General features: G+C 34.3%; 1 protein-coding gene across 1 annotated transcript; it reads right to left on the bottom strand.

Moving 5' to 3' along the window:
- Positions 1-953: 953 nt before the first annotated feature.
- LOC127804334 (MLO protein homolog 1-like) lies at positions 954-7377 on the bottom strand. Its single transcript, XM_052341193.1, is given in 19 exon segments — positions 954-1084; positions 1179-1358; positions 1611-1800; positions 2958-3014; positions 3279-3300; positions 4121-4365; positions 4545-4616; positions 4618-4674; positions 4813-4848; positions 5043-5216; positions 5333-5378; positions 5737-5825; positions 5983-6057; positions 6457-6542; positions 6678-6738; positions 6875-6910; positions 6912-6963; positions 7158-7314; positions 7317-7377. Coding segments are annotated over 19 exon segments (1827 nt in total).
- Between the last annotated feature and the right edge of the window lie 9676 nt (positions 7378-17053).

Here is a 17053-nt window from a genome sequence, read left to right as displayed (position 1 = left end):
TCATTAAAAACCTAAACAAAAAATATAAAATGAAATTTAGGTCATTTTTTTATTGTTTTTAATGAGTTTTTCATCTCTTTTTATGAAATTTAAGTTTTTTTTTTAATATTTTAGGTCTTTTTATGAAATTTAGGTCATTTTTTAATTAAATTTGATTATTTTCCATATCTGGGATCAAATGTCAAGTTCTTTAATTATTGAGAGACCAAATGTTGTATTTATGTATTAAGCCTAATGTAATGTATCTTGTTGACGTGATTTTTTTTTTATATGATGTAATATTATACGTAGCATATATAATAGTTTCATTTATTCTTAATTATGATAAGAATTTAAAGTAATAATTTTTAATAGATGAGATACTGAATGTTGATGTTTTGCATTTTAATGATCAAATACCATATTTTTTAGTTATTAAGAAGACATCGTATGTATTAAGTTTATTTTTTTATATATTTTCTAAAATAATTAAGAAACATACATATATGTCATGCCATTTTAGAGCCAAAAAGAGAAAAAGAACGTTTAGGGCACAGTGAGGGAGAAATCATCAAAATTAGCAAATTCAATATTTCTTATATTATTTTTTTATACGTAAATATGTATAGATAAAAAATGTACAAAATATATTGGACAAACCCAAGAAATACAAAAGATAACACCACAAAATAATTATCCCAAAACAAGGGCTTCAAACTAGACTAAAATATAAAGATACGTAGTCAACAGTACTTTGTATAGATATATTTTAATTCTACTAATGATACCCTCAACATGGGGTTGAGAATTATCAAAACTAAAACGATTTCTAGCCTCTCAAATCTGATAGATGGTGAAGCTGAGCGCAATCTTCTTAGCCTTGCTATTCCATGAGGTCCCTCTCGCCTCCTTCTCGATCCACTTAAGAGCACTAGGAATCGATGGCATAGTCCTTGAAATACCCATCCAGGCCCTTATATGACGCCATACAGCTGAACTAAAGGGCACTGAAAAAACCAATGCTGCACAGATTCCAGCGTACCATTGCACAACGAGCATGTTGGGTCAATTTCCATGAAGGGAGAGCTTGTCTCTGGTAAGGATACTAGAATTGGCACAGAGCCAAAGTATAAAAGCATGCATAGGAATCAAGCAGGGATTCCAACCCACCGAAGCCCAAACTCTGCTACGGCCCTAACTAGGACGGAAGAGCTCATAAGCTGCAAGCCCATTAAACCTCTGCCTTGTAGCCCAACTGTCCATGAGATTAAACGCAGCCTCCACTGAGCCCGGCCCCTGGATAAGTGCATCCCTAATAGGCAGGATTCTCTTCATTAGAGCTGAATCATCCTTCCGAGTAGGCCGCTCCCATATAGACACTGAAGACAGGAATTCTTAGTGGATCCATCGCACCCATAGAGTGTCCTTTTTCCGGTGAATGTCCCAAAGAACCTTGACAAGGAGGGCAGAATTTCAGGACTTTAAATCCTCAAGGCCAAGCCCCCCCTCGCTCCTAGGAAGGCAGACTTCCTTCCAAAGCAACTAGGGAAAACTTGCCATTCCACAAAAAACGCCTACACAATCTATTAACTTTCTCAATGACAGCCACTGGGATGGGGAGAATAGCCAACCAAAAGCTTTCGACTCCCTGAAGGACTGCTCTGATGAGCTCCACCCGGCCAGCATACGATAGGGCCGAGGCACTGCAAGCATTAATACAATCAGCATTAATACATCACTTTTATCAATGTTGTTGGGTGATATTGATCTTGAAGTTGGTTCGTGGTGATCATCACTGGAAACCAGCACAGGGCCTTCAAGCTGAAGAGGAGTTTGATCAGAGAAGTAATTAAGTCTTGGAGAGTTGGGTTGTAAACACCCCCGCCCGGACATCCCAACCACCCGATCTATTCGAACGAAAGCGCTTACATAAGGGAAGAGAAATAGACATAAGACAAAAATACCCTGACATGCATACATACGAAAAATATAATAGCGGAAGCAAAACAATATACATGCACGCCCACAAGTACCCCGCTGGAACAGCGGTCAAGGAGTATATAAAAATATACAGACACCTGTGCTAACAAATAAAAGATACAAGGAACAACCGAGCACAGTAAAAAATGAGAGTCAGAACTCCTAACAAAACATCAGAGAAGACGGGGGCAGCTAACTGTACACCCTACCGACACGGCTGGCTGTTAGGTGGCGCGGTCCTCGCCCTCGACTTTTACTTTACTTTACCCTTACTTGGAATGATGGAAAGTAAGGTGAGTTGTAAGACTCAGCAAATTTATATGAAAAGGAAGGCTATAAATGAAACAGAAGAGGAGATCACCCCAAATATAAACCCACATATACACACAAGCCATGTGACACAATAATGCAACAGTGTCGCATAATAAAAACACATACCGGTCCTTGGGGCCCACATAAAACACCTGACACCCAAGTCCCATACCAACTTGCCGCTGCCTTGAAAGGCAACATAGATCTCCAACAAACCTGTGCGCACTGTCCCAGGTCGGTACTCCCGTCACCCGTATCCCTACTGGTACTCCCGACAGTCGAGTCATAGGCTCCCTCGGAACAGTACTCCCGTCCAAGAACTAAATACTACTAGTAACTATGCAATGCATATAAAATGCAATAGCGTAATGAGTATCAACGTGATACAAGGCGCCCATACATCCAGGTATCAGGCCATGCTCCCCCATATAGCAAATCACACGCGATGTATATGCCCGTGCTGGATGCAACCTGACCAATCTAGAATGTCCGTGATCAAGCATAACCAAATCATGATAATCCCAATATGCAGCCCGTACTCATGTGCATACCAAACCATGCAACAAGAATAAAACATAACCAGGCATGCTATAATCACATAACGACAGAGCTAGTTAGTAGTACTTGGCACCGGTCAGCGGTCAGTGACTAGTAGAGACCATCTGACAGCCTAAGATAGACCGTACGAGAGTCACACCGTCACCGAGCCATCGATCCTTGCCCTCACTGCACAACCGCTTAGCCTATAAACAACCAAAAAGCCAATAATACTACCCGAACAGCTAAGAACCTAGCCCCGGGTGAGTACAACATCATTCCCACAGACTTGGGGGTGGCACAAACCCCCGTAGGCAACCAACGAATAAAACCCTCGAGACCAGTTTAATAAATTAAATTTTAAAACAAACCGTTTAAAATTTCATAATTTATTAATAGCCGAAACCAACGAAGGGAGGTCAAATAAATTGACATCGAAAGAATCGACAATGAGGGTATAAAGAACTTACCTTTTCGAAGATAGCCTTAGGCCTGTTTTGACCAAACACAGTCAAAATTATACAAACTGCAATATCTTAATGATTTGCTAAAATTAATAAAATTGGACTCTAAATAAAATTTCGACCGCAGAAAATATTAATTACTAGTTTGCTTACATACCTGGATAATTAAATCACTGATTAAACTTGATTTAATCCTGATTTGAAGTCCAAAATCTCTCAATTTCACGTCGCGAGCTCACTGAAATTTTCTGTAATTTTGTTTACTGTTCGATTGCACAAAACACGCTCGAAATCGGGCTTTAAATTTGGCCAAAACGACCAGCAGAGGGGGCGCCACGTGGCAGCGCTGGAGCGGCCGCTGGGGAGGCCACCGCCTTAAGCGAAACGACGTCATTTCGAAGTCTAGTGGCTGATTAAAATCAGCCAAAACCTTGGCCTCGCGCGCCCCCCTTCGCGTTTCGAACCCGCAACCGACCCCTCGCACGCACGCCCGCGTACCACCCGCGCCACACGCTCGCCCTTAACATATAACGTCCTGCATTAAATTTAAAGTGACATTTGGTCTCTTTTCTAATATCGCGCCAGCCACCCCTAACTTCCATTATTTACACACACACCCCCTATATTAATTATAATAATGCCCGAAACTTCTAAAAATCACACAATTTAATTTATTTTAATTTTTTTCTAATTCCAGAAATTCCTAAAATAATTAATCAATTACCTAAATTTCTTATTTCCTTAAAATTACATAATTAAATTTTTATTTAATCACAACAAATTTTTTGATATTTTTTTTAAATTAAATAATTTTAAAATTAAATTAATTACCATTTAGAGAGCGTTACATGGGTGCACTATCTGTGGAGCTGTGCGTGAATCTATGGCGCAAATGGAATGGGGAGGAGCCATGGCTGGGAGATGTAGTCTCTCCATGACTACTCGTGATGATATTGAACCCCAATGATGCTGATGCAATATCTGCCCTTCCTAGTTTCCTCAGCTTCTTCCTCTCCCTTGCAGCCTTCTGCCATTTCTTTAGAGCTTTTGCCGTCTGTTCCTCGAATATTGCTTTCCTCATGTGTGATCCCATCTAACAAATTAAATATCACATTTGCTGAAAGATAAACTCTTATCTTAATTTTGAAGTTCATATAACACTACCAACTGTCATGTATTCATCATCTAAACACTTGAAAAACTATGATTAGATTATGGCGTGATACTACATTTATTGATAAGCGAGGGAGTGACTTATTTAGGGTTACTCACTTGGGTTAACAGGGCATAGAGAGGAAAGGTGATGTAGCTGCAGAGAACTTGGAGAGCAACACCAAGAAAGACCCTTGGCCCAAAGGGCTGGCAAGTTCTCATGGAAGCATGAAGTAATCCCAAACTCGTACTGCAACAATCAAAAGAATTAATTACTAAATACATAGCCAAGTAATTGTTTGAATAATATTAATTAGTGTATCGATTAATTAATATTGCCCAAATTAATCCCCAAGTAATTGTTTGAATAATATTGATCGAGGATTACCCATGTCCAGAGAAAGTAAGCCATCTGGAATGCATTCTGCGAACAAAATTCCACACATAACTAATTAAGATCTTGATGTATATACATATATGAAACAGTGATGAACAAGCAAGAATATATGATGATGGAGAATTGAATTAATATTCATCAGAAAGCCGTACACGCATGCAAATCTATATATATATATATTTGTTTAATTATATATAATAAAGAAGTAATAAAATAAGTACCTGAAACAAGGTAAAGTGAATCAAGAAAAGGATAAGGTGAGGGCGGTTGAACCAGAAGTACTTGTTACTGGGCTCAACCACAGGGACTCCCTTGATGATGGTTGTTCTTTCTTGGATCTGCTGAGCCATCCCCATTATTATCAGCTCCAGCTTTGTGCCAACCAGCAGCAGTATCTGTCACTAAATTAAGCGTTTCCAGATATCTGACTCACGTAGAATAGAAAATGAAAGACTAATTGTATTAGATGCATAATATTAATTATCTATATATATTTTAATTAGTTTCTTACTGCTGGTGGCATGAAGGATATTGCAAAAAGGGTATACCATCCCATCCTGCAAGCAAGGCAATGATCGATATATATTTGAAGTTATAAGTACTGTAAGCAATAATTAATTAATTATATAGAAATTAAAAGGGAGAGGAAGAGGAAGGAGGAGAGATGAGTAGTACTAGTAGTAGTAGTACTGTAGACATTAACAGATGGTTGCAAATATCCAGTGGTACACTGCCAAAGTCCCACAGCCATATCCATGAATGATTAGCATACATCCAAATTAAAAGCTAATTAAAATGTTCTTTCACATTAATTCTTTTATTACTGGCCAAACAGTTCATATAATAACACAACTTAGACTGCTTTTTCACATTAATGCTAACTTGCCAAGACATGCACAAAATGAGAGAGTGTACCTGATGCCAACGACGACTTTGAAATCATCTTCCATGGATCTTTTGATGTACTTCTGGAAGTCAAATTTGCTATTCGGTGCAAAATGAGCCTGCAGCACAGCATATGTATTTGTTTTTGTTTTTCCAAACCCAGTTAATTAAAGTACACAAGAAAGGAAAAGAGGATGTTGATGGGCCGGCCCAAAATAAATCAGTTATTGGGCCGGTTTGGACGAATTCGGCCTCAGATGGAGCAAATTTACACACGGTAATGAATCCATGTCGCATGGTCGGATAGTCCACCTTCGTCACCGACGTAAGGAATTGTCTGAAGAAAGCCATCTGCGGTCTATGTTGCAAAAAACACCTCATAGGAACCATTTCTTCGTTTCTAAAATATTTTCTATTTCCGTTTTGGACTTATGCCTATTTTTTTAGAAAAATATCCGTTTCCAAATTTTCATTTCTTATCGAAAACGTTTCCCATTTCTATTTCCGTGCAATATAGCCTTAAGTCAGACAGAGACAAATGATAAACAATTTATGTTTTAATTTCATGATTAACTCAAACAAACAAAAATAAAACTGAATAACCTGTTTATATTTTATAGTACGGACACTAGCTAGTAGCTTTCATTTGGAAAATAATTTTGCTTTAAACTAAATTATGTATAACAATGAACAACAACAAAAAAAGAAATTTTGGTAACTGAAAATTTACAAAGAAGAAATGTCTCTTACAACCCATATGAGGCCTGGCGTAGTGGAGAGGCCGCTGTGCCGCCGGACAAAGGAGGTTTGACGAGTGAACCCAAACCTTGAAGGGTCTGAGAATCAAGAGATAATATGTATATATAATGAATTAAACTTGGTGTTTTATGTAGTTAATTCCCAAACCAATTAGTAAATTTTATTTTAATTCTCATTAATATTGTTGCTTAGCAATTGGCATACGCGCGCACCGTTGCTAAATTGATATTCCAATGAGTTAGTTTCCTGCTCCCATGCCTTCCACTTCTTCATCTGTCAAGATACCAAGAAAATAAATAAAAGAAAATCAACAACCCACATCTAAATAGTAAAAAATAATTTGCAAGCTAGAGTAGAGATGAAGATCTAAGCAATATATACATATATCAGTGTTATAAGATGCAGAGACCTTGGCCTGTGCGAGAGCCATTGTGATTACACTGTACTAGAACATGGAAAACCGCCAGCACGAAGATGAAGATGTGCAGCTGATGCACCCTCCGACTGAGAAACCAATGTCACTTTGCCCTATTGAACATTCATTAACAAAGCGATGATATCAAACTTTGTTGATTTTAATTTCTAAGTCAGCGTATATATAGAGTATTGACTGCTATGGTCCTAGCTATGGATGGCAAAAAATTACAAGAAATGAAAAAAAAAAAAAAAAGTGAAGGGTTTGGCTTGCGTACGTACCCGTTGAGAGCAATATATAGTCTTTTTCCCCGGCGGCGGGAGCCAGAACTCGGCGCCATACAATGTCGACTGCATTGGTCATCAAATATCTTCTTCTGTCATCTGGCCCACCATCGCCGGAATAATCCTCCTTGGGCTCCGGCTTGCAGGGGAGCATATCTTAGAGACGGGTTTTGTGCCGACGGTGATGAGTAGGGAGATGAATCCTAGAAGCATCAACTCTGAAAATCGTATTTTATCAAAATATTTATAAACATAATATAACAGTGACATTTTCTTTTCTTTTTTTTAAATGTTCAATGAGTCGCACAATATGAAAATATATAGTTTAGAATAGAATGTTTGTTTCCACCCTGTTGGATCGTTCACTATGCATGTTGAGAGAGAGAGAGAGAGAGATTTATCAGACTTAATCTTCTCTAAGACCTCATTTAGAGAGGTCAAAAGGGACCCGTTATGACCCAGCCTGTCACTATTCAAACCAGCCGGGACTGGGTCAAAGAATTTGGGCTCGTGGCCCACTGAACCCAGCCTGTTGGGACCTTATGTTATTCCTAGCTCATTTATTTTTTTAATTATATTATTTTTTATTAATCACTAATATTGGATGCTAAAAAATTTACATTTCACAATATATATTAATAATAACCATTAATATTTTTAAAATTTTTAAACTAAATTTTTTATATATTTAAATTATAAATAAACATTCGTATGTGCATTATTTTTCATATCAATTCACAAAAAAATTTATAAGGCATATAGAATTTTAAAATATAAAATGATAAAATAATATTTAAAATTTAAAATAGAAAATTGTTTAAAAAGGAAAAAAATTAATTTTTATATATGTATTATTTTAATATTTATATATGTATTATTTTTTAAAAAAAGAAAAAAAAGTTGGGGTCGATGGACCTGGCTTACCAATGCTTGTGGGCCAAGCCCACCAAACTTGGCTTGCTAGGCCCTGTGAGCCCATGGGCTGGCCTGACCTGGCCCGGCCCCCTTACAAGGGTTGTGCGCAAGGCAAAAAGGGCTGGACAGGGTCAACCCTCTTAGTAAATGGGCTGGCCTAGCCTGTTTAAAAAGTCTATGGGCCGATTAGGGCCGACCCTTTTGACATCTCTAGCTTCATTCATAGCCGTTTTCTGGCACTTCTAAAACCACTGCATTCTTCATTCAACAAAACAGAGTTTCAATAATTAATGAGTCATGTTATTCTTACACTATTGTGTAATCTTGTACGATACAATAGTGTAAAAATATTCAAAATACTAAGAGACTCATTGCACCTCACAGCAAGGCTCAGGGGTATTTTAGACTTTCTTGCACCATTGTGTAGTTCAAGATATACATAATGGTGTAAGAGTAACATTTTTCATAATTAATTATGAACAATTAATGCTTCCGTACGTATCCATCAATCCAACAATTAATTAATATATAAGCTCAGTGAACTGATCCCAATTAATTAATTAAATCTGCATTAATGATGATTCGTTAATTTCGTACCATTCCGAGAGAATGAATCCCATGTTCAATCAGAGTAAGAGATGACCACAAAAACCGCACAAACCGACGCCACAGCCCACGTCGGCGTCTCCTTCAGCGACCGCTCCTCATATGCCCCACCCGCGCGCCATGGCTCTCTCCCACAAAATACTTCCAATTAGTACTACTGCATCATCACGATTCTGATCATCAATGTTACACAAACACACACACATTTATATATAAGACCAAAACTATATATATATATATATACATATGTAGAGTACACATTATTGAACATTGAAACATGGCTTGCCGGCTAGCTGCAATAGAAGCCAAGAGGAAAATCTGGTCAAGAAAAGGCACCTAAAGGGTAGACCGATCAGTTCAGGAGAAAATATATACGAATTAAAGTAGTTGACATTATATAGGAAAAGTTTGCGATAAGTAACCAAATGTCAATCACTGTATCTGTACCACTCACTCCTCTAATATATATATATATGTACCAGAGTTCACAGTATGTTATTTACTATGTACCATCCTATTAATATTTTATCTAAACACCTTAAAAACTCAATTATTATTGCTACAAGCACTTAAGGTGGGGCTTAAAATAAACTAGCTAGCTTCATGCTATAAAACTGTAAATAACACATCCTTGACTCAAAATTATATTTTTAAACAGTTATAATTTCAATTATCATTGTCTATATATACTAGAAACGTAAAGATTTAAAGAAAAAATTAGAAATAAAAATAATACTAATACTATATAGACAAAAAAAAAAAAATGATTCTGTACGAAATTTCATGTAACATAACGTACTTATTTATATCCATATATATTCAGTATGAAAATGTCTGTGTGGTACGGAATTTATATAATGGAGCTATTATACTAGACTATGCAATGGGCCCAATTATAATTATGGCCCAATTAAAATCATGACCCAATTATAAATATTGGATTTCGTCATTACTAGATCTAGATATAAATTAAAATTGATACGTATATATGGGATATATATGATCCAAATCTAATCTATTCTATTAACTATTAAAAGTCATCTTTAATTGATGGGACACTAAGTTGATGATAAGATCAGTCATCATTTTTAAGTTTACACCACTAGTTTATTGTGTGGTCTATATTTGGTTTAAAATTGTGTGGTTGTAATTGTTTAAGAACAAGTATAAATAGAGGGGTTTAGTTTGCTACTTTCATTCATTCAAGTGAGTGTGAGAACTCATTAGGAAGAATTATAAGTAAGAGCTAGAAGTGTTCTAGCAAATGTTGTAATAGTTTGTTATATAAAAGTTGTTAGTAATTTAATAATATAAAGTATGCTCTCTACTTGTCACTACGATGAATCTTGTACATCAGAAATATTCACTATTTACTATTAATTTCTTTGTAAATTTCTTTTTTTTTTGAGTGGTAAGGTTAGAGTTGTGTATTTCATTTTCCAATATTTGGTATCAGAGTTAGGTTGTAAATTCTCTTAAAATTCTTAATATGCTTTGTGGTTGCAGCATTGACTGATCTTTCACATCAGAAAAGATTTCTTGAGAAAGTTATTGAAGGAGTTTCTTTGTGTCATGCGCAGTCAGAGACTCTGCAACTCTGTTATCTAAGATAAACCTTGTTTGGCATTACTGAGGTACTATCAACACGATGAGTGATCTTCAAGCAGTTGGAGAAATCAAGAAACTCAACAATCAAAGCTACAACACATGGGCAACACGTATGACGTCTTACATGCAAGGGCAAGATCTTTGGAAGGTCGTTAGCAATAGTGAAGTTACACAACCGACGACAAAAGATGCCAATGGCATCTTGCGCAAATGGAAGATTAAAGCGGGCAAAACAATATTTGCCTTAAAAACCACAATTGAAGAAGAAATTTACAAAAAAAAATAGTTAATAGTGAATATTTCTGATATACAAGATCCATCGTAATGGCAAATACAAAACATATTTTATATCATTAAATTACTAAAAACTTTTATATAACGAACTATTGCAACATTTGCTAGTGGCAAGTACAAAACATATTTTATATCATTAAATTACTACCAACTTTTATATAACAAATTATTGCAACATTTGCTAAAACACTTCTAACTCTTACTTAGAACTCTTCACTAATGAGTTCTCACACTTATTGAATGAATGAAACTAGCAAATTAAACACACTTATTTATACTAGTTCTTAAGCAATTACAATCACACAATTTTAAACCAAATATATACCACACATTAAACTAGTGGTGTAAACTCAAAGAAGATGACTCATCTTATCATCAACTTGGTGTCCCATCAATTAAAGATGACTTTTAACACTTCCCTTCATCACTAATTTGGGTTTTCTTTATGACACCAAGTAATTTTTGACACTTCGAGAATTTTATGAAACTTAAGTTTTTTGTGAATATATTTGTAGCTTGATCATCCGTTTTGATTGACACCATTTAAATCTGGTTTTACAAAACATTCTCTCTGAGATAATGATAATGAACCTCAACATGTTTCGTTCTAGCATGATAATCAAAACGGGCGATCAAGTTCTAGATATATTCACGAAAAGTTAAAATTTCGTAAAATTCTCGAAGTTTTGAGAATTACTTGGTGTCATAAAGAAAACTCAAATTAGTGATGAGGGAGAATGTTAAAAGTCATCTCTAATTGATGGGACACCAAATTGATGATAAGATGAGTCAACATCTTTAAGTTTATACCACAATGTGTGGTCTATATTTAGTTTAAAGTTGTATGGTTGAAATTGCTTTAAGAACTAATATAAATAGATGTGTTTAGTTTGCTTAGTTTCATTCATTCAAATGAGTGCGAGAACTCGTTGACGAAGAGTTTTAAGTAAAAGCTAGAAGTGTTCTACCAAATGTTGCAATAGTATGTTGTATAAAAGTTGATAGTAATTTAATGATATAAAATATGCTATGTACTTGCCACTACGGTGGATCTTGTACATAAAAAATATTCACTATTTACTATTAATTTTTTGTAAATTTTTCTTCTTTGAGTGGTAAGGTTAGAGTTGTATTTCATTTTCCAACATTAACAATCTTTAACTAAAGCCAGGTTTTGATTGAGAGCCTATTAAAATTATTTTGAATATGTTTTTTGGTCTTATAAGCCCACAAGTGACATTCTATTAATACTTTAGAAAATAATTTTAAATTTTACTTGGATTTAATAGATCCAATGAAATTTTTAACCTCATCAACACACCATAAATATTATATATATATATATATCACAAGTATATATGTGTATATATGTATTTTAAACACACTAAGTCTAGATATATAAAAAAATATTTTTAATAATTAAAAGCATGTGAAAAAAAAAAAGTAAGACACCCGATCTGGAGCTAATTGATCTGTCCAACAGTGACTATTAATTTTATCTAATTGTGTTGTAAAATTCATACACATTTTAAAGTTTATATATATATATATATATTTAATATTTTTTTCTAAAATAAATAAAAAATTAAAGTAACAGAAACTTAATTATTAATTAAGGGCATAAAATAAATAAAAAAGTAGAAAAGTTAGACTAATTAACTAATAGGTAAAAAAGAAAAAGAAAAAACTAAGCAATTCAAACCCTAAAACAGTAAAATCCACCTCTTTCTTTCATATTATTGAGGTTTGAATTTTGATGAACTGGGTTATATTAGATATAGGTGGTTTAATCTATGGTAATTAATAAAATTATTGCTCTAGCTTTAAGGGAAAAGAAAAAAAAAATCTATCTTTTATATGTATGCTATTATATAAGTGTTGTGTTATAGATAAAAAAAAATTCATTAAAAATTCAAAATAACTATTTGGGCTAAAAAAAATGTAAATTTATGTGGGTTGCACAATGCGTAAACTAGCTGGTTCTGATATTCGAAAATCTCTCCAAAGATTCTACAAAAAGGATAGATAATTATCCATAAAGAATTTAAATTCTAAAAATATTTTAAAATATTGGCATAAATGTTCTAATCTTAATGGGTTTCCAAAATGTTAAGATAGACATTATCTGTAAGAAATATTAATTCTAAAAGAGTCAATATTGTTCCATGCTCCTCTATGAATAAGCAATCTCTCATTTTAAATTTTAAAAAAGACACGTTTCTAATACTAATTTCAATATGATTTTCATTATCTTTAGTGTTTGATTTAAATATCGAAATATTTGCGTGAAAACTTCCTTATGCCCTTTAATTGTTTTCTTTTTTACAAACTCGAACGACCTAATGACAACATTTTTAATTGAATAATTTTATTATTATATTTTGACAACAATAATAAACATATATCGTATTCTATTATAAATCTCCTTACAGCATAACACTAAAAGGGCCCAAGGATGAGGGCCTCCAAAATTAATAATTATTTAAAATTTATTTTTTTATGTTTTGAGATGTAAAATTATTAATTTTATTTTATGATATATTTTTTTTTGAATTCATACTTTGTTTATTTTATTATTTCATTTGAATGAGAAGAATCCCTATCTCTCCAAGTTCATGAATTATTTTTTAATATTTGATAATGTATAGTAAGATGTCATTTAAATGAGGAACCTTCAACTTTTTAAATTTACAGATCATTTTTTAGTGTTAGACAATGAATAATGTAATATAAACTAGTAACATAACGAAAAAAAAAAAAACAAAAAAAAGAACAAGAAGTAGTATTATTTTAGAAAAATGATTTGATAAAATAATTATTTCGACGACAAAAATTTTGTTTAAGAAATCTGCACTGATATGAGTATTAAAGAAAAAAATAAAAGTAAATAAAAAAAAATTAATTTGAAGACCTAGGTATAAACTCTTCATATTTTTTTCTTATTCAATTTTTATATTTTCAGATCTTTTCTTGTATCTATATTATTAATTAAAAAATATTTATTTTTTATATTAAAATATAAAAATTTAATTAGTGATTTTATATCTCAAAAAATAAGAAAAATAAAATTTTAATAATTTCTATTTTTTAAAAAACAAATATTAAATTAATTATTGTCTAACGCTCCACAAACTCTTGAGCCAACCTTGAGCACAATGTTAGGTGTCGGTAGTCGGTAGGACTTGAATTATTAAGCGAATGGTTATTTACATTACATTAGTTAAGAGACAACCATTTTGGTGGCATTTAACCCTGACTAAAATAGAATTTGGTTTTCAAGATCGCTGGCTTCTTATGCAATTTAGGGGTGGCAATTTGAGTTAGTGGGTCGTAATCGTGTCGTGTCAAAACACACGTATAACACGTATCAGGCTAATCCAAACACGACCCGTTTAATAATCATGTCAAATTCCTTAAAACTGAACACAACACGTTTATTAAACATATAACATCACATGACCCGTTTAACTAAACGTATCGTGTCATCTGTTAACCTGTTTAACCAATTTAATTTAAATGGATTGTGTTATGTCACCTATTAAACGTGTTATTTAGTTTTAAAAATGTTATTTTATATATAATCGTGTTAATATATTCAGATTAATTCGTTAACACGTTTAATTAAATGTGTCATTTTGTGTCTAAATGGATTAAACGAATTGACTCGTCTAAAACACAAAAATAATCATATCATAAATGAATTAACCTGATTATGATCCAAAATTGATTAATCTCTCCCCTAACTAACTCTGTGTATGTAATCTGACCATGTCTAAAATTTCCATTGCCGGCGCTAATGCAATTGCGACCACATTGATTGACGGACGAAGGTTGGGCGATTCCCTGGGGAGCACGGAGGCCCACACCCATCCAAATCCATCAATCATCCATCCGCTGCGTGAGGTTGCAATTAATTGTACTCTGTAGAGATAAGAAAAGCGACCGCCCAAAGCAATCACATTACAGCAGTACCACCGTTCGAAAAATGTGCGCTGATGTTATTTTCTTTTATTTTTTATTTTACGAAATTAAAAATAAAAATGAACCGTCGCATCACTCACTCCTGCATAATAGTAGTGAATGAAAGAGAAATATGGAGAGAGAGAGAGAAAGAACTAAAGAAAGAGAAAGAGTTGAAGAGCGCACCAGCCCAGAAGCAGGTGACCCCTGCCTGATCCATCCGTCACTTTGGGCGGATTATCGGGTCACTAAGGACGCGTCCAATCATGTAGACACCACGCATGACAAGAAGTGATGGCCCCATACATTTTTGAATGATGCTATCGGTACGCCGTGGGTTACGCTCTCGACTACTGAAAGAATTTTAAAATAATTTTTATATTATTTTTTAAATTTTACAAGCCCAAAAAATATACCCCCAACCCAAGCCATCTTCTCTCTCCCTGCTACGTGCCCAAATCCAAAGCCATCTTTTTCCTCATTCATTCTCTCTCTCTTTCTCCCTTTCTCTCACGCCCATTTTCACTCTCTCTCCCCCACACTCTCTCTTTCTCAAATGCACCACTCTCTCTCTCTCTCCCTTTCTCTCACGCCCATTTTCACTCTCTCTCCCCCACACTCTCTTTTTCTCAAATGCACCACTCTCTCTCTCTCCCTTTCTCTCACGCCCATTTTCACTCTCTCTCCCCACACTCTCTCTTTCTCAAATGCACCACTCTCTCTCTCTCTCAAATTGTCGTCCCTCCTCACCCTACGATCGCTGCGAGGACTATCGTCGCTCCCCCCTGATCGTGAGCAGCGTTTGCTGTCTGTCGCCCCCTCCACGAGCATCGCCTCGCCCAATCATCCCCACCATTGGCCACAAACGGCCGTCGCCCCGCCCCCCACATGTGCCTCTTGGCACCGCCATCTCCCTCCGCCAGAAGTTGGATTTGAATTAGATTAAGAAAAGAAAATTAATTTATTAATTGTTCACTTGTTTTTCAAATTAAGTTTTGATTTTTTAGTTAGGTTTTAAGATTTGTATTTTTTGTTTTAAATTGAATAAATCAATTTGACAGAAATCTATAATTATTTTATAAATTAGTTTTCTTACCCTAACAAGCGACATTGATTTTTTCAAATTTTGATTACGTATTTTCAGTTTAATTTTTTAATAAAATAATTTAATTTATGGTTAAAATTTTTGTGTCAATCACTATTCAATTTATCTAACAATCATGCGGTTGGCTTCTCTCAGTTTTAAGGCTAAGTCTAGAGTATTGTTTTGGAACTTACTATACTTGTAAAAAGAAGCAAAATTCGAATTAGACAATCAAATTAATTATTAAATTTAAAATTTAATGATTAATAAAATACTTAAATCTCAAAAAATTACATCTTTACAAAGACTCGTGCAACTAGTAAAGAACTAAAATTATGACTTGATATGAAACTGACAAAGGATCAAAATTATATAGTTGGATGATCAGATGTTATTTTTGAATAATTTTGACGAATTGATAATATATATATATATATTTTACAAACAAAGTTCAAACTCCACAAAAAATAATATTTAGATAATTTCGTTTTTTTTAACATTATCAATCTTTTTATGACTACATTCCCTAATGAATAAATTTCATTCTCTCACCGCATCATATAAATTTGATATTCCATAAATCAAAACTCCAAACTCCTCATACAATTAAATAAAAGAATAAATTTTATTTTTTTATAATTCAAAATAAATCGTATTCTTTATTTTTTATTTTCATAATCAACTCAAAAAAAAAACAACCGAAGCAAATAAAAAAGAAAAGAAATATATGTGCGACTCGCCGGTTGGGGCCGACGGCAGCGGAAGTAGGGGTGACGGCAGGCGAAAAGGTCGGGAGGGGAGCAGGTGGGGGTGACCTGCTGGGGGCGACGCAGTGCTCACAGCGATCATGGGGCGAGAAGGGGAACGGTTTGAGAAAGAGAGTGGTGGGTTTGAGAAAGACAGTGTGTGAGAGAGAGTGAAAATGGGCGTGTGAGAGAGAGAGAGAATGAGAGAGAGTGGATGAATGAATGAGGAAGAAGATGGCTTTGGGTTTTGAGTTTGCACGGGTAGTAGGGAGAGAGAAGATGGAGAAGAGGGCTTTGGGGTGAGGGCGGGGGAGGGAATGTACATTTCTTGGACCTTGTAAAATCTAGAAAATAATGTAAAATTTATTTAAAATTGTTTCGGTAGCCGTGGTTATAGCCCACGGCGTACCTATAACATTATTCTACATTTTTACCCGCAAATCGGAAACAAAAAAAAAAATATATATATATATATATATATAAAAGATTATATTTGATATCATAATCAGTTGGTAACAGCCCCGCATATATATTATTTCTAATGCCATATTATTATTTCTAATGCTTTGTCGTGTTCATTAAGAATGGACATCAACTTTCTTCAAGTGGAAGTCCAATTCCAATCATTTCCCATTCCACTTTATTTTCTCATATGGAAAAGTTGGTAAATACTAAA

Source organism: Diospyros lotus, chromosome 6 (genome assembly GCF_014633365.1).
Source record: "Diospyros lotus cultivar Yz01 chromosome 6, ASM1463336v1, whole genome shotgun sequence".
Lineage (NCBI taxonomy): Eukaryota > Viridiplantae > Streptophyta > Magnoliopsida > Ericales > Ebenaceae > Diospyros > Diospyros lotus.
This window is presented reverse-complemented; position numbering and strand designations above follow the sequence as displayed.